Source organism: Bos mutus, chromosome 1, assembly GCF_027580195.1.
Source record: "Bos mutus isolate GX-2022 chromosome 1, NWIPB_WYAK_1.1, whole genome shotgun sequence".
NCBI classification, from domain to species: Eukaryota; Metazoa; Chordata; class Mammalia; order Artiodactyla; family Bovidae; genus Bos; species Bos mutus.
Window position 1 is genome coordinate 36,400,710 of NC_091617.1, and position 26,332 is coordinate 36,427,041.

General features: G+C 35.8%; 1 protein-coding gene across 2 annotated transcripts in view; it reads left to right on the forward strand.

The window, feature by feature from the left end:
* Positions 1 to 26,332, forward strand: part of EPHA3 (EPH receptor A3) — a 418,391-nt gene that overhangs the window by 342,110 nt on the left and 49,949 nt on the right. For both annotated transcript variants that reach the window (XM_005892972.2, XM_005892973.2), the window contains exons 8-11: positions 7,600 to 7,702; positions 8,404 to 8,471; positions 14,967 to 15,092; positions 21,759 to 21,944. In XM_005892972.2, the coding sequence (XP_005893034.1) occupies positions 7,600 to 7,702; positions 8,404 to 8,471; positions 14,967 to 15,092; positions 21,759 to 21,944 (483 nt within the window). The remainder of the gene's footprint in view (positions 1 to 7,599; positions 7,703 to 8,403; positions 8,472 to 14,966; positions 15,093 to 21,758; positions 21,945 to 26,332) is intronic.

Genomic DNA, 26,332 nt, shown 5'->3' on the forward strand with positions numbered 1-26,332 from the left:
GGTGTGGTCACTCACACAAAGCCAGACATCCTGGAGTGTGAAGTCAAGTGGGCCTTAGGAAGCAATACTGCTAGCAAAATTAGTGAAGTGATGGAATTCCAGCTGAGCTACTTCAAAACCTAGCAGATGATGCTGTTAAAGTGCTGCACTCAGTATGCCAGCAAATTTGAAAAACTCAGCAGTGGCCACAGGACTAGAAAGATCAGTTTTCATTCCAATCCCAAGGAAGGGCAATGCCAAAGAATGTTCAAACTACCACACAATTACAATTATTTCACATGCTATCAAAGTAATGCTCAAAATCCTTCAAGCTTCAACAATATGTGAACCAAGAACTTCCAGATATTCAAACTGGATTTTAAAAGGCAGAGTGTCAGAGATCAAATTAACAACATCCTTTGGATCACTGAAAAAACAAGAGAATTCCAGAATAACATCTACTTCTGCATCATTAATTACACTAAAGCCTTTGACAGTGTAGATCATTACAACTGTGGAAAAATTTTTAAGAGATTGGAATACCAGCCCACCTTACCTGTCTCCTGCGAAATCTGTATGCAGGTCAAGAAACAACAGTTAGAACCAGTCATGGAACAATGGACTGGTTCCAAATTGGGAAAGAAACAACAGTTAGAACCAGTCATGGAACAATGGACTGGTTCCAAATTGGGAAAGGAGTCAAGGCTGTATATTGTCACCCTGCTTATGCAACTTACATGCAGAGTACATCATGTGAAATGCCAGGCTTGATGAAGCACAAACTGGAATAAAGGTTGAAGGGAGAAATATCAATAACCTCAGATATGCAAATGACACCACCCTTATGGCAGAAAGCAAAGAGGAATTAAAGACCCTCTTGCTGAAGATGAACAAGAAAGTAAAATGCTGGCTTAAACTCAGCATTTAAAAAAAGAAGATCATGGCATCTGGTCCCATTACTTCATGGCAAATAGACGGGGAAAAACTGGAAGCAGAGACAGACTTTATTTTCTTGGTTTCCAAAATCACTGTGGACAGTGACTGCAACCATGAAATTAAAGATGCTCTTTGGAAGAAAAGCAATGAGAAACCTAGACAGTGAATTAAAAAGCAGAGACATTACTTTGCCTACTAAGTTCCATATAGTCAAAGCTATGGTTTTTCCAGTAGTCACGTATGTATGTGAGAGTGGGACAATAAAAAAGGCTGAGTGCCAAAGAATTGATGCCTTTGAACTGTGGTATTGGAGAAGACTCTTGAGAGTCCCATGGACTGCAAGGAGATCAAACCAGTCAATCCTAAAGGAATTCAACCCTGAATATTCATTAGAAGGACTGATGCTGAAGCTGAACTCCAACACTTTGGCCAGCTTATGGGAAGAACCAACTCATTGAAAAAGACCCTGATTCTGGGAAAGATTGAAGGCACAAGGAGAAGGGGATGATAAAGGATGAGATGGGGGGATGACAAAGGATGAGATGGTTGGATGACATCAGCAACGCAGTGGACATGAGCTTGAGCAAGCTCCGGGAATGGTGAAGGACAGGGAAGCCTGGCCTGCTGCAGTTCATGGGGTCACAAAAAATTGGACGAGACTGAGCAACTGAACAATAACAGCAGCAATATTTAATATCCTGTGATAAAACCATAGTGGAATACAATAGGAAAGAATTTGAAAAAGAATATATATGTATAACTGTCACTTTGTTGTACAGCAGAAATTAATTAATACAGCATTGTAAATCCACTAGACTGTACTTCAATAAAATTTTTATATATACATATATATATATATATACATATATATGTACAAAACAATTCCAGAAAATTCCAAAAGGCACAACTATAATTTTTGGCAATCCAGCAACTATTTACATTGCATTAATTTTTATTATATATTATTAGTAATCTAGAGATGCTTCAATGTATAAGGCAGGATGTGTTTAAGTTATATGTAAATACTACACCAATTTATAAAAGGGACTTTAGCATCCTTAAATTTTGGTATCTATAGAAGGTCCTGGAACCAATCCCCCTTGGATGGCAAAGAGGATTCAAGTCTCAGATATGGAGTCTGTATGTTAGACCTCACCTAATCTTCCTGTGATGGAATGAACACGGAGAAATCACCCTTTGAGGACATAAAAACAAGGATGCAAAATACCGTGGAAGTCCAAATCTCTGTGAAGAGGTTTAAAACAAATTTAAAATTTTAGATGCCGCAATAATAAATTACAATTGCAATTTAAAATTTTCAGTTCTAAGTCTTTTTATAAATTTTAAGTGCCACAAAGAAAGTTCCTCATTGTGAAATGATTGTAGATGGAATTTTTTCAAACTTTTAAATAGTTATTGGCATTAACAACACCAAAATGAATAGTTGCTTTAACAAGAGAGATCACAAATCACAGAACTATAAAAATCAAATATTTATTATATAGTGTGTTACAAACTAGGCATATTGAGGAGCAGGAGGTGCAGAACACCATTAGATAAATATGTATTATATTAATGCGTAGTTTGGAACACCAGTCTAACCTCACACATTCTTAATTAGCAGTTAACCCTGTCTGATAAGTAAATTTGCAAAACCAACCACAAATTCTACAATTGTAATGTGATTCCAAATTTACCACAGATAGAGCTGTGGTCATGTTATGCATGATCTTCTAATGAGGCATCAGTGTCTGAGGTTTAAGAAACATCCCATTTAAAAATGAGATTCTTAGGACTTTTGCAAACAAGTTTTATATTTGCTATATTTCCATTGATTGATAGATCAGATGAAAAGAAGATAGAGAGAAAGAGAACCTTTTTTAATACCCTCCTCCATTTATAAAAATCTTTCAATTGCACAGTTTGATTTTTTTAAAATCCATTCACTCTTAGTATTTTACTATAGATTTCTTCCAGAGTTTAAAAATAAGTAAATATAGGTTTAAACATTACCTTTTTTCTTAGGGAAAAAAAGAAAAATAATCAAAACTCTCACTTCATTTTTTAAATCAAAATGATATCTTCATAAGAACTCTAAGGATTTTTCTTATTTATTACAGATTGATATTTAGAAGATATAAAAAACCTCCTGCTTGGAATTAACAGTATATTGATTATTCTAGTTTTTATTTTTTTAATTATAAAGTTTTACTCATAAGACATATAAATATTTCTTAGTAGAACATAGTTTACTTTTATCTGGAATTTAGTTAGTATTTTTTGATCTTGGTTTACCATAACCATATATTTTCCTAAGTGATTTAAAGTTTCTTGCTATCAGGTCAAAGAATCTGCCTGCAATGTGGCAGACCCTGGTTCAATCCCTGGGTTGGGAAGATCCTTGGAGAAGGGAATAGCTACCCCACTCCAGTATTCTTGCCTGGAGAATGCCACAGATGAAGGAGCCTGGATGGCTGTAGTCCATGGGGTCACAAAGTCAGACATGACTGAGCGACTAACACTCATTATCTATGTGTCAGTGCTTTACATTTATTATCATCATTTTGTAGAAGAGGAAACTGAGGCTTAGAGAAGTTAAGTAAGTTTTCTAAAGTTACTCAATTGGTAAATTATGGGTCTGATTCTAGAACCCATGTATTTTTGTGACAGTATGTAAGGTATTCTCATAAACATGTAATCTGATCCCATTCAGTAAGCTATTCAGATACTATTATTTATTTTTATCTGTGGTCTAGGACACAGAGTTCTTTTTTTTTTTTTTTCCTTCCTGAGATTGCAGAGCTAGTAAGTAAAGTCAATGAGCCTAGAGTCTCCAGATTTTGGAGTACTGATCCAGTGCTGCTATTGCACATTAAAAAGGAAAAGAAAGAAAGAAAGTTATGCTAAGTCCCCCAGAAAACTTATAGAGTATATATGAGTAAAAGGACTTTCATAGTACAAAGATGGCATCCACCAAAGCAAGATGTCCAGACATGGAACGGTGTGGCATGTTTGAGAAAACTGACAGTCTAATATTTTAGAAACCCTGTGGGCAGAAACTGAATCTGGAGTGTGTGCTTTGTGACTACAAAAGGAAGGTGCAGTGTAGGCTTAAGAAAGGGACCCTGGAGTAAACTGACACCCATTAGGATGACCGTGACACACCACTTCAGTCTCCAATGTCTTAGTTTCCCTATCTGAAAACTGGGAAAGATCACTGTTGTGACTCCATATGGTTTTTATATTGATTAAGTTAATTGATGTTTATAAAGTACTTAAAATATCACCTGGTATAGTAGTATAGCAGGCACTGTGTGTGTCCTGTTTAAATGTATAGTACGTAATTTGAACATCCAAGGAATTTGTGGAACAAACATATATGGGATAAAGCTGAGTTTTGGCATTGGAAGAGCTTATTGGATATTACTATTCAAGAAGATTGGCCTGGGGACAATTCAGTCAGCACTGCTAAATGCTTCATACTGCCTTTTCATTGTTTCTAATGAATGCGTATGCAGCAACTTTAATCTCTTGGACCCTATTTTTAGGGGTTATTAAGAACGCCTGATAAAAGTAGAGTGGAACCATTATATAAAGAACTTTGTGTATCAAAATTAGACTGTCGTATGTAATTTTGTAAGATATGGAGTACTTTTTCCGGTTCTTCACAAGGAAAAGGAAATAACAAAAATAGATTTATTAAATCCTTATTATGTGTTTAGCACTGTTCTAGTATTTAACTTGTATTAACTCCTTTAATCCTTACAACAATCATATTACATCACATAGCAAATTGGTACAAAGCCGGGCATTCTGCTCTTGAGAATGTACTCCTCACCAGTCTTCCTTAGGGAAAGACAGTGGACAGCGTGTGTAGGATGGACAAAAATGGGAAGAGACTAGACACAGGGGAAGCAGTTTGCTGTGGGAAACAGAGTCAAACTAAATTTCTAAGAATTATAATAGATATAGATTGTTGACAGTATGCCACATAAAACTATTAGACAACTCTATCACACACATTTAATCAATATTATTCTTTCAAATGTTTGCCAATTTCCAGCACAAAAATAATTTGATTTGGTCATGTGTTTTTAGATAGTCTCTGGAATTTATCTATATTGAGAACTAGAGGGAATTGTAGAGGGGTCAAGTTTAATCCTGTCTTTGATGAAAAGAAAATTCTTTTTTTCTGTCATGTTTAGTCTCCTAGCTTCTCTGACCTTTATTTTATAAACTGGATAAAATTTACCAAAGCATGAGATAAAGTGATTATTATATGTTCATGGAACATTATTGAATTACAAGGTTAAGTTATTTTACAAATGACTCATGATGTATAGCCAACGGATAGGGATGCATCAGTTCAGGTTTTCTGGAAAGCAGATACTAAGGTAGAATTACAAGAGCTTTGGGGAGGGAAGGGAAGGGAAACAGATAAAAAATAAAACAGGAGGAGCGGATATGGCCAAGCAGAGCCTCAGACTGAGATGTAGGTCAGCCATCTATGAAGACAGAAAGAAAGCCGAATTCAGAATAATGAGCCTCAGAAAGCAACGCAGCTCCGAGAGTCTCACCAAGCTAATGGTGAGCCCCAGAATGAAGATCACCCTTTGCAGGAGCCGTGCATGGGGCACAAGTAGCCTGGCTCCAGTCCCCTTTCCATAGTTAGTCATTGAGGAGAATGTGACTGCAGTGGATACTGAAGGCGCAGCAGCTGGAGGCTGTCTGCCCACTGCAGGCTTGGCAGTAGAGAGATCCTAGCAGGCACTCCCATGACTGCCATGGAAGTATAAACAATAGTTTTCTGGTTGTAAAGAATAAAGTGCTTGCAACAGTTTATATTATGAGTATACCATCCTACCACACTCAGTTCTTTTTTTTTTCAGATGTTTAGAAAACTTCTAATAGTCTATCTGCCATGTTATTTTTTTTTAATTTGCATCATTTAACTATTCCCTAAATTGAAGTATTTTGGAGAAAATCTTCCAGCCTTAGATTTTCATCAGGCTCAAGATGTGACCTTGGTTTCTGAAGCGGTGATAATATAACTTAACCGTCTCTTCTAAGCTCTTCTTTTGATACCCAACTCATTTATTTGTTTAATCAGCATTTATGAATATAAAAACAATAAATGTTAAAGTATGAGTCTATGAGAGGGAATGTTCCAGGAAGTGTGCATATTTTAGAAAGTATAGAGATTAGAATGTTTATGGATTTTGTTAGCAGATGAGGCTAGAGATTTAGACAGAGAACAGATCCTAAATGGAATACACACATTTTATCCAGAAAGTGACAAAGAGCCCTGCAAAACTTTTATACATGAGAATGACATAATCAAACTCATGGTTTAGCAGGAATACTCCGGTGGCCAGCTAAGATAGGCAAGGCCTGCAAATAGAGATCAGTTGGGAATTTTTTTATTGTTATCCAGAAGAGAAATGAAGACAGAAACTAAAATATTTAAAAGAATTTCATGATTAATTGGATGCAGAATAATCAGGAGAGGGAGAAGACAGGTGACTTTATATTTATGGCCTACATCTTTGTTACTTAAAATGCTGTGGTCTAAAATCAGCAGCATCAGCATTACTGGGAGCTCATAAGATATGCACAGTTTCAGTCCCCACTCCAGACCGCCTGAAACTGCTTTCTTCAAAAGATCCTCAAGTGATTTATGTGAATAAGTTAGAGAGCAAACCCTGGGAGATAGTGAAGGACAGAGAAGTCTGGTGTGCTGCAGTCCATGGGGTCACAAAGAGTTGGACACAATAGCAAATGAATAACAAAGTTAGAGAAGCATTGGGTTTAGTCAAGGGTCAGTAAACATTTTCTGTAAGGGGCTAGAAAATAAATATTTTATGCTTAGTGTACATACAGTTTCTGTTGCTCCTATACAACTTCACTAATTTTAGTATAAAAGCTGCCATAGACAATGAACAAATAAATGAATGTGGCTATGCTCCAATGCAATTTTATTTATGGACACCAAAGTTTGAATTTTATATAATTTTCTCATATCACAAAATCTTCTCTTGATTTGTTACAACCATTAAAAAATATAAGTTGTTCTGAGTTTCTGAGCTATACAAAAATTGATGGCAGGCCAGATTTGGCTCCTGGAGAATATTTGCTAATACCTGGTGTTGGTGAGTGAGTGAGTGATGGGCCATTTACTAAGGTAGGAAATACAGGGACAGGAACAATTTGTTGGTGAGATGTGTTGAGGTCCATAGGACAGGTATTATACCATCTTTTAAATAAATACAGACGTTAGAGACTAAGCAAACTAATGAGAAAGTTTTTGTATTTCATTCTGGGAAACTTGAACTATCCCCTGTATTTCTCTGATGATTTCTATTTATCTGATGAGCCTCTTGCCAATGAGTATAAAGAAAACCAGTTCAGCATGTTTCGTGCAGTAGATGCTCAACTAGTGAGCATTTCATACCATGAAAACAGAGTATTTATTCTTATTAATCAGAAACTTCAAGTAAAACTATACAAAATGTCTATCATTTTACACTAAATGAAGAATTCTTTTTATGTTGTATTAGACAGCAAGCCATCTTTTAGGTAAAAGCAGAAAAAATATGACTTAATTTATCAACTTTTTCAGGTAAAGTTTAGTTATGCTCTGTCAATGCCTAGTTTTTTCTTATTGTTTTCTCTCCAACCTCACAGCTTTCTCCATCTCTGGTGAAAATAGCCAAGTGGTAATGATTGCCATTTCAGCGGCGGTAGCAATTATCCTCCTCACAGTCGTCACCTATGTTTTGATTGGGAGGTGCGTTCACAGTCTGTTTTACAACTTACTTTCATTACTGCATTGCTTGTTCCCCTCAATTGCCACTAAACTCTGAAGAGTTTAGTCAATAAGTTATTTTAACGAATAAGAATGTCTCCACTTGTATTCTAGATCTTTCTTTTTTCTCCCTTTCTTTTGATTCTCCACCTTTAGTTTCGAGTTTCTTTTTTTCATTAATTTCGTGCCCCACTCTCCAAAACATACCGTTTCTCTTCTCTCTTCTGACCTCACTCTTAGTTTTTACTTTCTTTTTCCAATTATCGCTTCTCTCATCAAATACACCCCAGATTTCCCTGACACTTTCTCACCCAGAACACTGGCTACACTGCACAGCACTAATCACTAACAATGGAAACTTTACTCTCCATTCATTCTAACAGCAGTTGTTTTTAAAAAAATACTATAAACACTTGCTAGGGCCATTATAAAACCTGAACTGAAGGAGTCTGCACAGTGGGGAAGCTACTCTCCATATCTCCTCATTAGGCAGCTTTCCAGGATCCCCAGAGAAAGAAGCTTTCTCTAGAGGATTTAGAAAATATGAAGTCATTAAACTTTCACTAAAGCATTTAATTGTTCATAGAAAATGCTTTTTTGTGTGTGCTTTGCACATTCTGAACATAGATCATTGTTTTCAGTATATTTATTTTCTGTGTTCTCTTCCTTTGATTCACCTCTAGGTTCTGTGGCTATCATAAGTCGAAACATGGTGCAGATGAAAAAAGACTTCATTTTGGGAATGGACACTGTAAGTTTCTAAACATGTTTGGTGTCTTGGTTTTACCATTTCAGTTTTAGCAGTTGTTGACTTAAAACTGGATAACTTCCCCCTGACATAGAGAATTCAGAAGGTTGAGCAAGTTCCATTTATTTCAAATGGAGAAAGGAATCCACGGCTCTGCATTAAGTAATTTTTACGTGTCTGTATTGCAGCATACTTAAACTAACATGAAGGGCAACTGGTGGTTTATATTCAAATAATGCTCATGATGGGAAGTACATAACTACAGTCAGCTCTGCATGGCTGAAAGGCAAAGCGTATCTTCAATTTCCTTATTACTAGTTATTTGCTGAAATCTAAATAGGAATCTTTTTTCCTTTCTTAACTGCCAAGTAAATATAAACAACCTTTGTTTATGTGAAATGCCTGACTCCATTTTGTCAACCAACCAGGAGAAAGCCTTTAGAATAAACTTTACTTTGGAGTTACATGATATATCCAATTGGTAAGGAAGTCAATGCTTTCCCTTCTTATTTTAATATCAAACAATTTAGTCTATTTTTAATATTCTTTAAAAGAAATACTATTTTAAGAAACAAAGTATTTATAGCTAATAAAAAGACTTTTTTTTTTCCTTCTGGCAAAACAAATCATTCCAAGTGTTTTGCTTTTCCAAACTATGGCTCAGTTTATTGTGGCGATTACTAATCAGTGGCACGTCCTCCTGGAAATTAGTACAAAGATTATACTCATTCTTATATGTTCTCCAATAATCTCACTGTAACTAATGTAGTCTTGTAAGCATTACTTTCTTTGACATTCACTGTTGCCTTCTATTGGAGAAGGCAGTGGCAACCCACTCCAGTACGCTTGCCTAGAAAATCCCATGGACAAAGGAGCCTGGTAGGCTGCAGTCCATGAGGTCGCTAAGAGTTGGACACGACTGAGTGACTTCACTTTCACTTTTCACTTTCATGCATTGGAGAAGGAAATGGCAACCCACTCCAGTGTTCTTGCCTGGAGAATCCCAGGGACGGGGGAGCCTGGTGGGCTGCCGTCTATGGGGTCGCACAGGGTCGGACACGACTGAAGCGACTTAGCAGCAGCAGCAGTTGCCTTCTATAAATGCTTTCAGTTCAACATGATACTTCCTATTAGTCATTGAACTTCCATCTAAAGGTTGTAACTTTGCAGTAAAAACTTGATGACCTGTTGTTACCATGCAGGAAGCATATAGTAGATTAAAAAAAAAAAAAGTGTTTTCCAAAATGTAAGTTAAAGTAGGATAGACAGAAAGGCAGAGTTCACAGAGAGCATTGTTTGATTTTTCCATCTCATTATAGAATAATTCACAGAAAAACCAATATCAATAATATAATATCAATATCTCAATCCGGAGTAGTTAGGTTTGCAACTCAAAAGTTTTAAAAGAGTGCATGAACAAGTTACAGGATATTTATCTAGCTTTTCCTTCATGATCCCACAAAACACTGCATCACATTCACCTTGCATAAATTAGTCAAAACAGTTGCATTCCTGTGGATTAAGTTCATCTTAATCTGAGTTGGACAATGGATGTAAATACTGTCTTTAGAGCAGGCCGTACTGATTTGGTTCTTTATATAGGAATTATAAATCTCATAAACTTGAAGCATTGATAAATTTCTGTGCACCAATTTTAAGCAGGTTCCTCTATGACTCCAATCTGCTTTAGCTGTTTGTTTTTATGGTGGAGTTTGCTGAAGCTTTAATTTTCTTCAAACACAATATACTTATGATAGCCAAACAAAAACGAAATGTGTTTTACCCTAGCTTTAAGGACATAAAGTACCTTATATGCCTGTCATAAACTTTCTGTGTCTTAATGCTACAGCTGGTTTATTTCAACCATTTATTTGGTATTACTTTGAAAAGCTCTAGCTATGAACCATTCCCTCCAGCCTTGTTACAAATCCTATAATATTGCTTCAAAAGGAAAGAAATGTGTTTCACCTCCTAAGATCCTGTCCCCTTGCCCTCTCTGCCTGGGCCTTTTTACTTTTTTGCTATCCTTAGGGCAACTCATGCTGGTAAAATGGAAATGTAAATTACTGTGTTTGCACAGAACGAGCTGTAAAGTAGTGCAGCTTAACACGTGTGCATGTGTTTATTATCTGGTTTTCTTGACACAGCCCAGTTACTCTGTGTGTTGCCCTTAATTATTGGTGTGAAGGGATTATGCGCTTGCATCCTGAATCACCTGATTCCTGGAACCTCTGGGGATGGCAGTTAAAAATCAGCAGCCAGAGCTCCCACAGTGAACAGGCCATTTTTCTTGGAGATGTGTGTATATGTGTTTATATTTGTTTTGTTTCTCTAAATGTCATGTGGATAGAAAAGCCATTTATTTGATTTTAATCAATCATGAAGAATTTGATTGATTTTATACAGGAATGACTATTTAATTTTTAGATTATTTAGTAATATGGATACTCTCTAGGGTTGACAGGAATGGAATGGTAACTCTAAAGCACACTTTCAAGACTGTTTAAAGCTGGTGCTTATTTAAAATGTTTGAGACATCCTTCCTAACAACTCATTTTAAAATCTTCTTTGTAATTCCTTCTTTAAATTTACGTATAGTTGATTTACAATATTAGTTTCACATGTACAGCATAGTTATTCAGGATTTTTGCAGATCATATGCCATTAAAAGTTACTATGAGTAAATGGCTATAACTTCTATGCTAAACAATGTATTTTTGTTGCTTACCTAATTTATATGCAGCAATTTGTATCCCTTAGCCCCATATCCATATTTTGCCAGTAAATATCGCCCAAGTTGATTTCCTTAAATTCGGCAAAGTGGAATATTTGTAACTGTTTACTAGAAAGAAAAATATTTTTCATGTAATTTTAAAAAATGCTACCATTTCTCTTGAAAAGGAATGCCAGATTTTCTTACTTTACTAGTCCCCAAACTTAAAATGACTAGCGGGAAAATCAAAACGGGATGGTCACATATTCTAGCCTCCATTTGATGTGTCTTCTTTAAAATGTAACCAAAATGACTATACAGAAAGGTTCTAAGAAGACTTCATTTCTTGACATCTTTTACTAAATCTTTGGTTACTTTTACTGTTTTCCTTACCCCAAAGCAAGAAAATCTGTTTGCTTGTTTTACAGTAAAATGTTTTAGTATTGATAATATAGAAATAGTTCTAGTGTAATAATAAATAATAGTAGACCACTGTACTAAAGAGTGACTATTTTTATATGAAACAATAATGCTTATAATAACAGCAGAAGCATGCAAGCTGATGTGTGAGCTCCAAAGAAATGGGCATTTTTGAGCTCAAATTCTGTCTCCAGGAAACCAAAGGATATTTCTATTTGTGAATAACCTTCTTAACATGAAGCTATTAATAATGGCAATAGGCTCTGTCTTTTCCTGGGCAATAGCTACAATCACAGGCAGTCAATGCTGGGCACTTGAAAAGCATATTTTTCAGAGCTTTCCTCCTCTTATGCCTAGTACGTTCTTTGTCCTGCAGAAAAGTAGAGTTCTTACTTCAAAGCAACTCCACTCACAGTTTGCCCAGAGCAAGGGCAAAAAACTTACTACTTCTCCTTTTTTGTGAATGTTGATTCCCTAGCTATGAGTGTCACCTCAATTATCAACACTCTGCCCTTGGATGGAGAGTGGTTGCCTTTTTCCAGTGTTGGGGTCAACACCAGGCCGAGGAAGGAGAGTCACTAACCCATTTTCTCCTCAATTCTCCATGTGCTCCCTCACCTTTCATACCTGTTCTGCTGCCTCAACAGCTTCTGAAGAAGCGGCTCTTTACTCAAAACGTCTATGGAGGTTTCCCAGGAACATAAATTATTATGTGATGTAACATGGCATTCACAGAGTCATCCTGTAGATTAGCAAACTAACCATTTCTTAATCTAAATTCTGAAATCCTGGACTCATTGGCTGAATGGCCATTGTGCTGAAGGCTCTCTGGAACAATTGCTGTCATGACAGTCCCTACACCTGTTTCATGTGAACTACCAAACTGACTCAAAGACACCTTCAGAAATTCCAGAATGTTCAGGTGTGATTTTGCCATTAAGATTTTTCTATTAAAAAGTGGTATCAGAAAAGACAATGTCTGATTTTATTTGCTAATTTAGGATATTAAAAAAAATCCTTCAATAATATAGTGTGATAAGAAAAAAATATATCACTATTAGGTATCCACTTTCCTAGCTAAAATAATTTTACTAATGTTACTAAAATTAAAATCAAAATCAGTTATATTGGTGCATAAAGTGTAGGAGTTTATTATATTATTATTTAATGTTAAAGCATTAGTGTTATGTACTTTAATAGATTTTAGGTTTCCTTTTTAGAGAAAGTTTTCAGAGAAAGTGTCTTGAACATTCCAAATTGTTTATAATGTGAATTATTTTTCTAAATGATAGAAATTTCATTAAAATTAAATCAAATTCAAAATGATTCCCCTATATCTTTTTTTTTTTAATTTTATTATATTTTTAAACTTTACATATATTTTTGTCTGTGCAATTTTAATTTGGAACATTGTGAATATTTTCTACCTTCAGAATGATTAAATAAACTATGAAGAAAGTTTATATTTGCTAAGCCATAAATATGATTTATGTTGGGAATTTAGCTCTTTGGCACCATTATTAAACTTATAGATAATAATTGTATTGCCTTTAACTATATTGAAAAGCTGGGTGGTCACCTTCCCAGGTGACCCTAGTGATAAAGAATCCACCTGCCAATTAAGGAAACTTTAGAGATGTGGGTGGGAGAAGGGGATGGCACCCTACTCCAGTACTCTCGCCTGGAAAATCCCATGGACGGAGGAGCCCGGTAGGCTGCAGTCCATGGGGTCACTCAGAGTCGGACAGGACTGAGTGACTTCACTTTCACTTTTCACCTTCATACATTGGAGAAGGAAATGGCAACCCACTCCAGTATTCTTGCCTGGAGAATCCCAGGGATGGGGGAGCCTGGTGGGCTGCTGTCTATGGGGTTGTACAGAGTTGGACACGACTGAAGCGACTTAGCAGCAGTAGCAGTAGCAGAAATGTGGGTTTGATTCCTGGGTCAAGAAGATCCCCTGGAGGAGGGTGTGGCAACCCACTCCAGTGTTCTTGCTTGGAGAACCCCATGGATAGAGGAGCCAGCTGGGCTACGATCCGTAGGGTCACAAAGAATCGGACACAACTGAAGTGACTTAGCATGGACACATGTTGAAAAGCTCCACACAGTAAGATTTCAGTTGCTGCTGCTGCTAAGTCGCTTCAGTCGTGTCCAACTCTGTGGGACTCCATAGATGGCAGCCCACCAGGCTCCCCTGTCCCTGGGATTCTCCAGGCAAGAACACTGGAGTGGCTTGCCATTTCCTTCTCCAATGCATGAAAATGAAAAGTGAAAGTGAAGTCGCTCAGTCATGTCCGACTCTTCCCGACCCCATGGACTGCAGCCTACCAGGCTCCTCCATCCACGGGATTTTCCAGGCAACAGTACTAGAGTGGGTTGACATTTCTTCTTCCAGGGATCTTCTCCACTCAGTGATTGAACCCATGATCTTCTGTGTCTCCTGCATTGGCAAGTGGATTCTTTACTGTTGAACCACCAAGGAAGCCCATATATACACATACTCACAGTTTAATTTAGATCTATAATTGAAGTGGAGAATTTTGAATGATTGTTAATAAAAGCAGAACAGTGTCAGACAAAAAACATGTTGTTTTATATCCTCTAATTAATTTATCTATAATTACAGCAGCTATCCCACCTTATGAAAGTATTTCACAAACTTTCCTTTATTGTCACATGTGACACTATAATAAATATTTGGTTATTTCACTTTGTTGAATCACACATGTGTGATAGTGTGAAGGCATTCACTCACTCTTGTTACAGGTAGTCATTGCTGGGCAGACTCAATTCTGAACCATTCTTCTCTTCTTAAGAACCCCCTCATTTTCCTTCTGCTGCTACTGCTGCTGCTGCTAAGTTGCTTCAGTCATGTCCGACTCTGTGCGACCCCATAGACGGCAGCCCACCAGGCTCCGTCGTCCCTGGGATTCTCCAGGCAAGAATGCTGGAGCGGGTTGCCATTTCCTTCTCCAGTGCATGAAAATGAAAAAAGTGAAGTCGCTCAGTCGTGTCCAACTCTTAGCGACTCTATGGACTGCAGCCCACCAGGCTCCTCCGCCCATGGGATTTTCCAGGCAAGAGTACTGGAGTGGGTTGCCATTGCCTTCTCCCCTTTTCCTTCTACTGATTTTAAAGACAGAACTCCTCTCTCTGTTTCATTACAAGGAAATTTTTTTCTTAAATTGTTCAACTTATTTACTCTAACTTTTCTGTCTGATAATTTCTGTGAATAAACCAAAGGTTGATGCAGTTTAATGTCATGGGAATTTTTTTAAACTAATAATGTTATCATAAAACTTTCTCAGTAAAGGTTTTATACATCTAGCTACAGTAATGCCTTTCTTCCTTTCTTTAAACAGTAAAACTTCCAGGTCTCAGGACTTATGTTGACCCACACACATATGAGGACCCTACCCAAGCAGTTCATGAGTTTGCTAAGGAATTGGATGCCACCAACATATCCATTGACAAAGTTGTTGGAGCAGGTAAGCACCACAGTAATCCCAATGTCAACCTAGTATGTTAATTACAACTTTACAGCTATGCATAAGAATGCTGCCTGAGATTGATTGCTCACACTCTCAGGTTCATGCATATTGCTTTGAAAAGGGACATTTTCTGATTTCATGATGAAAGGCAAGCAATAAATAAATGCAGGAGTATTTAATGAATGTAATGATTTCAAAGGCACCAGACTTACAGACTTACAGGTTACGGCCAGCTTTTTATTTATTGAGTTTCAGAGGCGGCAGCCACAGCTGCTCAGTCTCCCCATGGCTATGCTGATCAGGTGTCACAAAGTCTATTTGGCTAAATGGGAATCATGGGATAAAAGTGTGTCTTTCTTTAAATTAGCCTACTAAGTGAAAAATTTTGATTTGTAGGAAAAAAAGTAATTCTTGATTCTTCTTTGGAATTAGGCAACACAAAATAAAATTTAAAAATGATGTATTTTATATAAATTCCATCAAAACTGTATTGATAGAATAGTTTAAATAATATGAAGTGCTCCATTTTAATACCTGCCTGTAACACTATATAGTCTTAAATTATTTGTGTTGAAGTTTGTTTTCATATAGATATATTTTTGTTCTAATTATTAATTTGCTCAATCATAAATTCATTAACACCTATGGAGTGATTATTAATTGCAGCTTCATATTTTCAAATACTATATATATTTATAAAAATAACAATGTTTTGTACAGTTATATATAAATATATGGCATTTGTAGTATATGCAGTGTCTATTTGAATAAAACTACTAACTCAAAAGAAAAATAAACAACACTGTACAATAATTACACACATCACCTCATTCTTCAATATTGCTTTAAAAACAAACTAGTTATGTTGATGTGGGAAATAGAATGAAAGACTGAAAAATGAATTCTCTGAATTATGCATACCATATCAGATCGCATTTTCTGCAAGTATTATATATGACTGATGCTTTTTTACACAGAAGTAAATATAATTTTCTCTGTTTCTTTTTCTCTGCACTGAAGAAATATTTAGAATTCAAGTAGTATTTATTATTCAAGCAAGATAATCTGAGAGATTCACATATTATCTAAATAAACAGTTTAGTAAATCTCTCTTCTATTTTTTTAATGTTATATACTCCTAAACCTCACGTGTGTGGGTAGTATGAAACCATCAGTTCATAAAAGGAAACAAGAGTAAGTACTTCTTTTTTCACAATCTAAGACTTAAGAACATACATACTCACTGTACATCTATGTTAATCCAGCTAAAGTTAATCCAGGTACATATTTATTACTCTCTTTCATTTGTATAGCTCTGCTTCTTCAACTGCTCCATAGTGCAGAGGGGTTTTGTCATGCTGGTTTTAATGTTGCCCCCACAAGAGTGCACTGTTCTCCAGCATGGAAGCTGCAATAGCATATGAAGCACCCTCAGCTGGAGAATGTAATGAGAGAAGGAAAACCTACTCATGGTCAGCCAATGTCCATAAGGCCAGACATATTGCAACCTCGAGATTTGGGGCCTTCTGCATTAACAAAAACTTATATATACAGATGTTATTGACAAAGTCAGATATCTAGAACACAGTGTGTGCCTGTGTTAGTCACTCAGCTGTGTCCAACTCTTTCCAGCTCCATGGACTGTAGCCCATCAGGATCTTCCATCCATGGAATTCTCCAGGCATGAATACTGGAGTGGGTTGCCATTCCCTTCTCCTGGGGATCTTCTTGACCCAGAGATCGAACCTAGGTCTCCCATATTGCAGGCAAATTCTTTACCATCTGAGTCACCAAGGAAGCCCATATATATACAGGTATTATTGACAAAGCCAGATACCTAGAACATGGTAAGGTGAGAGAAAACATACTCATTAAAAATGGCCTCTGATCAATAAGATAAACGGAAAGGCTATCTGTACTGAATCACTTAATAATCCCTTATGCTTATTAAAGATTAGAGAAGATCCTCTTTGATTTCTCTTCAAGCATATTTGCAAAAAATTAGAGATATACCCCATTTTCAGTATTTTGCACCCAATAGTCTTATTTGCCACATAAGAGCTATAAAACTGCCTGGTTTGTTTGAAAATATATATATATATATATCTTCAAGGTATATTATGCTTCTCCGGGAAGATTTCTTTATAATATACACTCTGAATTCTAGTCTGTCTTGATTAGGCTTTAAATGATTTGTCATTACCAAAATAGAATATGAAACCAAGATTTTGAAAGCTATAATGTTTAAAATATTTTTGTTTCTGTACATCAGTGTCTCTTTTGCTGTCTCATACAGAACAGTCTTATGGACTCTGTGGGAGAGGGAGAGGGTGGGAAGATTTGGGAGAATGACATTGAAACATGTAAAATATCATGTAAGAAACGAGTTGCCAGTCCAGGTTCGAAACACGATACTGGATGCTTGGGGCTAGTGCACTGGGACGACCCAGAGGGATGGTATGGGGAGGGAGGAGGGAGGAGGGTTCAGGATGGGGAACACATGTATACCTGTGGCGGATTCATTTTGATATTTGGCAAAACTAATACAATTATGTAAAGTTTAAACATAAAATAAAATTAAAAAAATAAAAAATAAAAAAATAAAATACAATATTTTTGTTTCATAATATTTTAAATGTCTACAAAAATAGATGAAATTGTGTAATAATGAGCCTGAAAGTGAAAGTGTTAGTCACTCAGTCTTTTCTGACTCTTTGTGACCCCACGGACTATAGGCTCACCAGGCTCCTCTGTCCATGGAACTCTCCAGGCAAAAATAATGGAGTGGGTTGCCATTCCCTTCTCCAGGGGATCTTTCCTACTCAGGGATCGAACCCAGGTCTTCTGCATTGCAGGCAGACTCTTTATTGTCTGAGCCACCAGGGAAGCCCACCATAATGAGCCTGCACGTACCCATTTCTGCAACAACTTACATCACAATTCACTTATGACCAATCTCCTTTCATCTATACTCAACCACTTTCTATACCTTCCTAATTTTTAAAATAATGCTGTTCACAAAAATTAGTAATCATGCTAGATGGATTAGCAGCTATCTTCCACTGTTAAAGAGCTGAATATATTATTCAATCAAAGAATTTTTATAGTCAATTAAATATACAGGAAGGCTATGTGGACAAATTCTAGTTTTAGGTCAAGAATTTTATACAAAGAAATAGATTTAATAGAAACTCTCATTTATGCATTTAATAGCCAGAAGAATTATAACCATATTGCAAATTACAAAATTAAAACTGAGGCATAAGCTAATTTTCTCAAAGTAGTATAATTTTTTTAGTGAGGAATTTATAATGACTAGAACTCCTAATTTTATCCCTCAATCCAAAGTTTTCTATAGGTTTAAAATATGTAATTCCTATACTGTGTTAGGTATTCACATGGTTTAATTTTATCAGACTTTTAAATAGGTATTATTATTACCATTTCACCAGATGAGGAAATAGAAGCTAAAAATTTGAATGGCCCAGGGTCATGTAGACATTAATTAATTGGGAAACCAAAACTTGAATCTTATACTTTTCACCTTTGAAGTCTATGCTAGACACTACTGATCACAATAGTGCCTTCTAAGAATTTTTTTGAGGATTAACTGAGATAATTCATGTATAGTGTTTAGCTTATATAATAGCATTGTTCAATATATATTTTTATTATGTTTTTATTAAAACAGTGGAAGGAGAATGGGTTTTGAGGTAATGCAGAGGGTCTTTCTACTTAAACACAAGTGCGTTTTTTTCTGTTTTAAATGAAATTAGTATAAGAAATTTTATGTTGAGCAATTGTGCATGATGCACCTTAAATCAAAATACGGTCTGCCCATTCTCTTAAAACATATTTTATTTTAAAGAGCAAATACACAGTGATGCACTTAATTGATATTTTTTAAAAATCAGGAGTATCTTCTCAAATAATCTTCTTGTAGCTGTGTTTTTATTTAGAAATGACATGATCTACTTTTTTTTTTCCTTATGGGTGCAAATCTAATTGAATAAGATCATGTAAAACTTGACTAGATGGAAAAATCAGGCATTCATTCCATTTGCCCAGTCTTTGTTGATTTTTCCAACACTGTTCTTTTAGGAACAGTTCTTATAAAGAGAACTGATTAAAATTTAACATTTTTATGTCTAGTGTGGGCTTTCCCAGTGGTTCAGAATGTAAAGAATCTGCCTGCTATGCAGGAGACCTGGGTTCATTCCCTGGGTTGGGAAGATCCCCTGGAGAAGGAAATGGGAACCCAACCCACTCCAGTATTCTTGCCTGGAGAATTCCGTTATGTCCAGAAGAGCCTGGTGAGCTACAGTCCATAGGGTTGCAAAGAGCTGGACATGACTTGAGTGACTAACACACACACATGTGTATACTGTATTTGTCACAGTTTCTAGTATTTATCAGGTGAAGTAAGCACATTTCTAAATTTTATGATTTTTTTTAAATACTAGCACTACTGAAACAACTCTTTCTGGATTTTGAAATCCAGAAAGTGTCCACGTGTCCAGCTCTCCCATTGAGAACAAGGGAAAAAACACTAATTGGGCCACTTGAAATTCAAAGTCTTCCCCTCTGACTTTCCTAGTGAGGTACTTTCAGAATATACTTTTCTTTACAGATACTTGTCCAATGGGACATTAAACGTGTTATCACCATCATCATCACAACCATCTCTTCTTACAGTAACAGAATTTGACATTTCAAAAAGAACTTTTATATTTATTCTTCACTGTGTGTTAAGAGAGCTAACTCTTAAGAGCTAGATAATTCATCTTTCGTATACTACGTTTGTACTCAAAGAAGAAATAGTAAACAACACTCAGATGGCACTTTATTATGTTTCTGTCTCTCTTCTAAGTGGTTTTCATATTTTAATTCCTTTAACTGTACCAAAATTTTATGAAGTAGAAAATAATTGCTGTCCCTATGTTACAGATAAAGAGACAAAGACATAGAATCACAGTCACTCAAAATCACATGGATAGTAAGTGACAGATGCAAAATTAGACCCTACACAATCTGGCTTCAGAATGCATAGTCTGTGTTACAGTTCTGTACTATCTGTCCTATCAAGTAAGTGTCTTGTCATTTAAAATAAATAACCATGATATCCAAATTTAAAACACAATCCGTGACACCATATTCATACATGATAATGACAGAACTTTATTTCAGAATGTGAAAATTCATTATGAATGCCTCCGTATGGTTTATCCAAAATTAATGTTTACAAAGAGTGCATGGGACTTAGGCAATGTTCTCATAACCCTGCATAAAGAAACTCTTAGTCTTGCTTACAAATTTTAGTGATGTACTTTGCATCCTGACTTCTCCTAATGTTTATGCATCTATAACAGCATATTCTTCCTTTGATTTAAAAAAGATTGTTGAATGTTCTCAAGTTCTTCCCCAACTCTCCCTATAATCCTAAAAACACCCTAGCTACAGATACTGCTATCTTCTCTATGCTTTCTTGAGGGAAAGAAATTAGATCTGCCTTTATTAGCATATATCTATGTGTTTTTCATAGTTTTTGTCACACTGCTGCCAATTGATGAGTATTTATTAAATAAACGTATGAATAACTGCTTTTGGACATTAACTGACTTTAACAAGTTACAGCCTAAGTCATTGTTTTGAAAACAGTTGGCAAGACTGGATTCCTGAGCAAGATTCAAATCTGGGGAAGTCATTTATAGGGATGTGGTTGGTAAATCAATAGGACAACCTGCTGCTTTGTGGAGAGAAGGATTTACTTGGATGAAAAATAGAGAAGAAGCATCTCACTTCTTGACACCTTGGGCTTGTGCAAAAACTCACAGCAAGAGGGTTGGACCAAAAATGTTTTTCCATTCCACAGAAGGCCTAAAAATTGATCATGTAATTTTCCTTTTCAGAAAAATATCTCATTTGACATTAAAAATCACTTTTAATGTTGTACAAAACCCATCTAGTTACACAACATTAGGATTTCTTTTATAAACCAGATACATTCTATATCTGACACTATTTAGTGGCCATCACTGTGGCAGCCTTGTTGTTGCTGTTCAGTCACTAACACATTTCTGACTCTTTGCAACACCACAGAATGCAGTATGCCAGCTTCCCTGTCCTTCACTATCTCCCAGAGTTTTCTCAAACTCATGTCCGTAGAGTTGGTGATGCCGTCCAACCATATCATCCTATGTTGCTCCTGTTTTCAGAAAGCAGAAATATGCAGTTAAATTGGTCCTCTTGGTGAAAACAAAATGATGAGACACATCTCAAATTTAATCAAGTGCTCAACTCATTATATTGGTGCTGCTCTGTTGATTATTTTGAGGCTATGAGAATAAGGAGTGAAAGTCTAATAGACACAGCTTTCAACTTCCTTCTACCCTTTCATATTTCTTTGTTCACAATGTAGTACTTCAGAAGACACGGAGCTTATCACAAGGTCCACTTATCACCAGGGTGTGGATGGACTAGGGTTTTTAGGGAGTCTCAGACTACCATCTTCCAAAATAATTTGGAGGTCTATGAGTGTACATCTTGCAGGTAAAGGGTGTAAATATTTTGAATTGAATTGTTGAGAGAAAACAGCTGCTCTCTAGTAATGATTTTTGTAATATCATTCCTTGCCTTTTCTTGTTTTCTTCTGCAATCTAACAGGTGAATTTGGAGAGGTGTGCAGCGGCCGTTTAAAACTGCCTTCAAAAAAAGAGATTTCAGTGGCCATCAAGACCCTAAAAGTGGGCTACACAGAAAAGCAGAGGAGAGACTTCTTAGGCGAAGCAAGCATTATGGGACAATTTGACCATCCCAATATCATTCGACTGGAAGGAGTTGTTACTAAAAGTAAGTGAAGTCACAAAACTGATTATGTGTATGTTAAGCAGAGGTTGTTTAAACCCAAAGCCAATAATTTAAGATTTGGGGTCTTATTTTCATAAGTCTCTGTTAGTCTTGACAATAAAAACAAAACAGTTTAGGATTAACACATAGACAAGAGATCGAATATATTTAACTAGTATTATATTGACAGTAAGTACTATTCTAGATCTTAAAAAGCTTTAAAAAGTTTAGGAGCTAAACCTTGGACTATATTAAGACATGTGGGTTAAAAAAATAGTTAAGTGAATTGTGTGGAACTTTATGTTATGTGGAGTAGCAGGGAAAACTAATGACTCAGTTTTGACAGAAATTGCTGGGAACTCCCAGATAGCTGCCTTTTCTATTATTGTTCACCAGTTTCATTTAAGCTTCCAAATCTTTACCCCCCTGGCTTTGGAAAAATTATGAGAGTTTGGGGAATGCTTCTGAGCTGTAAAGATTGGGATCACATTAGACCCAAGCCCTTTTCTCTGTTCTCTATGGATTACAAATAATTCTGATCTACAGTCCCAGATGGATTCTTGACTGCTCTGGCTCACAGCTTGTGGTGGAGACCTGAACTAATTTCCATGATAGCTTCTCCAGCCAAGCTCAAAAGGGATCCCTTGAGGCAGATATGTGATTTTTGGCTCCAATCCCAAAGAAAATCTCTTGAGAATGATCTGGAATTTATTTTTTTCTCCAGATTTTTGGAGCACGAAATGAAGAATGAATTAAATTGGCAACAAACTTCTTAAAGTGAAAGACAGCATATGGCAGAGAATTTGGCATCCTTTAGGGGGTTATTCATTGGCACCGTATTTACATATTCTATGGTTACCAACAGACATCACACATTACAATTTTCGTGATGATATTTTTCTTTAACATTACATGGAGCGCTTTTCAAATGGCACTAATACCTAGTCTCATTTTAGTGTGACTAAAAAGGCAATTCTTTATTCACAAGAGCATGGTGTAATTGAAATATACCTTGATTTCCTTAGAGTTTTTTTAATATAGTAAGCAGGGTTAAGAACTTAACAATGTAGAAGAACTTGGTCATAAACTATAAGCCCACATTGTCTTATTAGAAGCATATTTTTCCTTCTGTACTCATAAAAACAAGGCTACTTTAGTTGTAACACTAAAACATTTTCTGATGAAAACACCTGTTTTAATTTTTAAAAATTAGTAATGAAAATACTGTTAGTAGTACTAAGGATTGGAAAACTCTATTAAGTATTCTTTTCTTCAGGGCAATACCATATCTGTAGAATATCCTACTTAATATTAGGATTACATAATCATGTCTCACTAGCGTTTTAATAGTTGATTAACCTTTTAAATCCTCCATATCATTCTCACCAAGTGGTTGTCCTTCAGATTTTGAGACCATTGTGAGGAGAAACTCACTGGTATTAAACTACATACTTATATAGACATTTTTCTTTTCATTCTCAATTTTCAAAATTCTCAGTTTTTTTGTTTCCAGTGTGCTGCTACTGCTGCTAAGTCGCTTCAGTCGTGTCTGACTCTGTGCGACCCCATAGACAGCAGCCCACCAGGCTCCCCCATCCCTGGGATTCTCCAGGCAAGAACACTGGAGTGGGTTGCCATTTCCTTCTCCAATGCAGGAAAGTGAAAAGTGAAAGTGAAGTCCCTCAGTTGTGTGTGACTCTTAGCGACCCCGTGGACTGTAGCCTACCAGGCTCCTCCGTCCATGGGATTTTCCAAACAAGAGTACTGCAGTGGGTTGCCATTCCAGTATAATGAGTTATTATTATACTGTTTTGTTTTGCTAGCTGTTTTCTGCAAGTTCGTTTACTGAATGATAAGCAAAATTAAACCATAATTATTGTGGAAGATTTTCTTATATAAAAAATGTAATAATCAAATATGAATTATAGTCATCTGGCAAATAAACCCATAAAAAAAACCAAAGATTGAAATGCAAGAAAAAATGCATTTAAAAATTGACTTTAAAAAATTGCAGGTATTATACATTAAACATTTTATTCAAGTAGGAGTCTGTAATATTCTAATATGAATTACAACTGCCTTATTCTTAGAGTGAAAGTTCTAAATTTGATATATCTCCTTGGTCAAATATGCATGCAAGAGACTGCCAAATCTAACTATATAAATCCCAATCATTTCATATAGTGCAAACGTAATAGAGTTGCAAACCTAGAATTAGATTTTGAACTCCTTTAGTGGCATATTTAAAAGCTCTAAGTCTGGTGCCCTATTACAACAGAGGGGAAACAGAAATAACAGGGCAGTTTTGTCACTGAAAAAAATTATTTAATCCACTCCTATTGTTTTCTTTGTTCCCCAAGAATATATAATTGCTAAAACAACCTACTTGCAAAGCTCAGAAACATACGTACAACTAGAAATACAGAATTTATAATTTAGTGAGCAAATTGTGTTTCAAGAAGAAAAGAAAGCATATTGGTATCTGAACACATGTATACCTGTGATGGATTCATTTTGATATTTGGCAAAACTAATACAATTATGTAAAGTTTAAAAATAAAATAAAATTAGAAAAAAAAAAAAAAGAATCAGGGAGTCGGAGATCAAGCTCTGATTCAGCTCTCCTGATGTGTGAGACATCTGACAAATCGAACCACTCCAACAGACTCGCTCTGTTCACTTGTAACACAGAATTGGCAGTCCTGCTTTACTATTTCCAGGTCCTTTTAAGATCAAATAAGGTTCCATAGGAATATATTGTTAAATGGAATACAACTATGCAAATCTAAATGATCACTTCTGGTTGAGTTTGAAAAGATTTTACTAGTTCACCTGGGAGTGTTGAAAAAATTATTGAGGGCAATTCCTTTCTTTGCTCAAAGATAATTTTTATTATGACTATTAGTTATGTGCTTTGAAACACTGAATCTATTCTAATGTATCATTTTCAAGTTAGAGAGAGCACTTTATTCAATCATTTTATTTTCATTTATTTGAATTGAGCTATAAACAATTTTAATGGTGTGGTTTTGAGCCTGATGATCTTAAACAAGAGAAGGTGAGAGAGTCTCTGATCTTTAAAGTAGCAGAAAGCTGGGGGCACAGTCCTGCTTAGAACTTCATACTAACATGTGTTATCAATTTCAGTCAACGTTCAAAATGATGGAACTTGTTTTTAGCAAATGTTTGATATTTCTGCCGTCACACCATTATTCAAAAGATGTTCAGACTGCATCCAAGAAGACTTTCCATTGGCCACTTTTCACATAGTGAAATAGAAGGAATTATGTTGAATGAATTGGAGAAGGAAATGGCAACCCACTCCAGTGTTCTTGCCTGGAGAATCCCAGGGATGGGGGAGCCTGGTGGGCTGCGGTCTATGGGGTCGCACAGAGTTGGACACGACTGAAGTGAAGTCCCTTCAGTGACTTCAGCAGCAGCATGTCGGATGAGATGTGTTTTATGTTGTTATTTGGGAATGGATTATTTTCTAAAATTTAAAAAGTAATAATGCAACTTAGCTGTAACCTAAGCTATTGTATTATTGAGGAAAGTCATAGGCAGAAGATTAAGAGGATTCCTCATATTGAAAAGACTTCTATATTGGTGTGGGTGTCCACTGGACACCAAAAGCTCAATCATTTGCTTGCATTTTCTGTACATATGGTAATGACATATTATTAGAATTATTTGTCATCTTTAGTGACTATGCCATATTATTTCTATTTCTTATTTGCCTCTCTCTAAAACTTCTTTGGCATTTGGCTCGACACTGCTCTACATGTCATAGTTTTAATAGACTATGTATATTTTATATATATTTTATTAATAATTTGTAAAAGCAATTTGTTACAATAAACTTTAGAAACTGATGAAGCAAGTTATGCATTTGTGACTATAATTTGATATATGAGTTGAAAACATCTCTAAGTGGCCATTATCAACCAAGCTAGGAAAATCTTTACTCAATATATTAGAAGAAAAATAAGTAACACAGTGAATCTTATTTTTACATGTTTAAAAATTTTCCTTATTTCCTCAACATTGTCCACTCATATCTCTCTATTGAATTGGCCACAATTATAAAATAATATGTTGCTGTGTATTTCCCCCAATCATTTAGATAGGTTAGGCTTTGATGTTTTTGAAAGATTATATTTAGTTTACAAAATTTGTTAGAGCATGAGTTGAATGTGCTCATATTGCCTCTTACAGAGTGCTAGTTTAAATATGCAATATCTCTCCTAAAGGAAGAAGAAATATAACTGTACACTTGTTTCACAACTGAGTAATTCTAGTCTTACACAAATTCTTGCAGAAAGGGGAAAAAAAAAAAACCCACACATAAAGCTAGTGATATCTTGATATCAAACCATACAGGAATATTATCA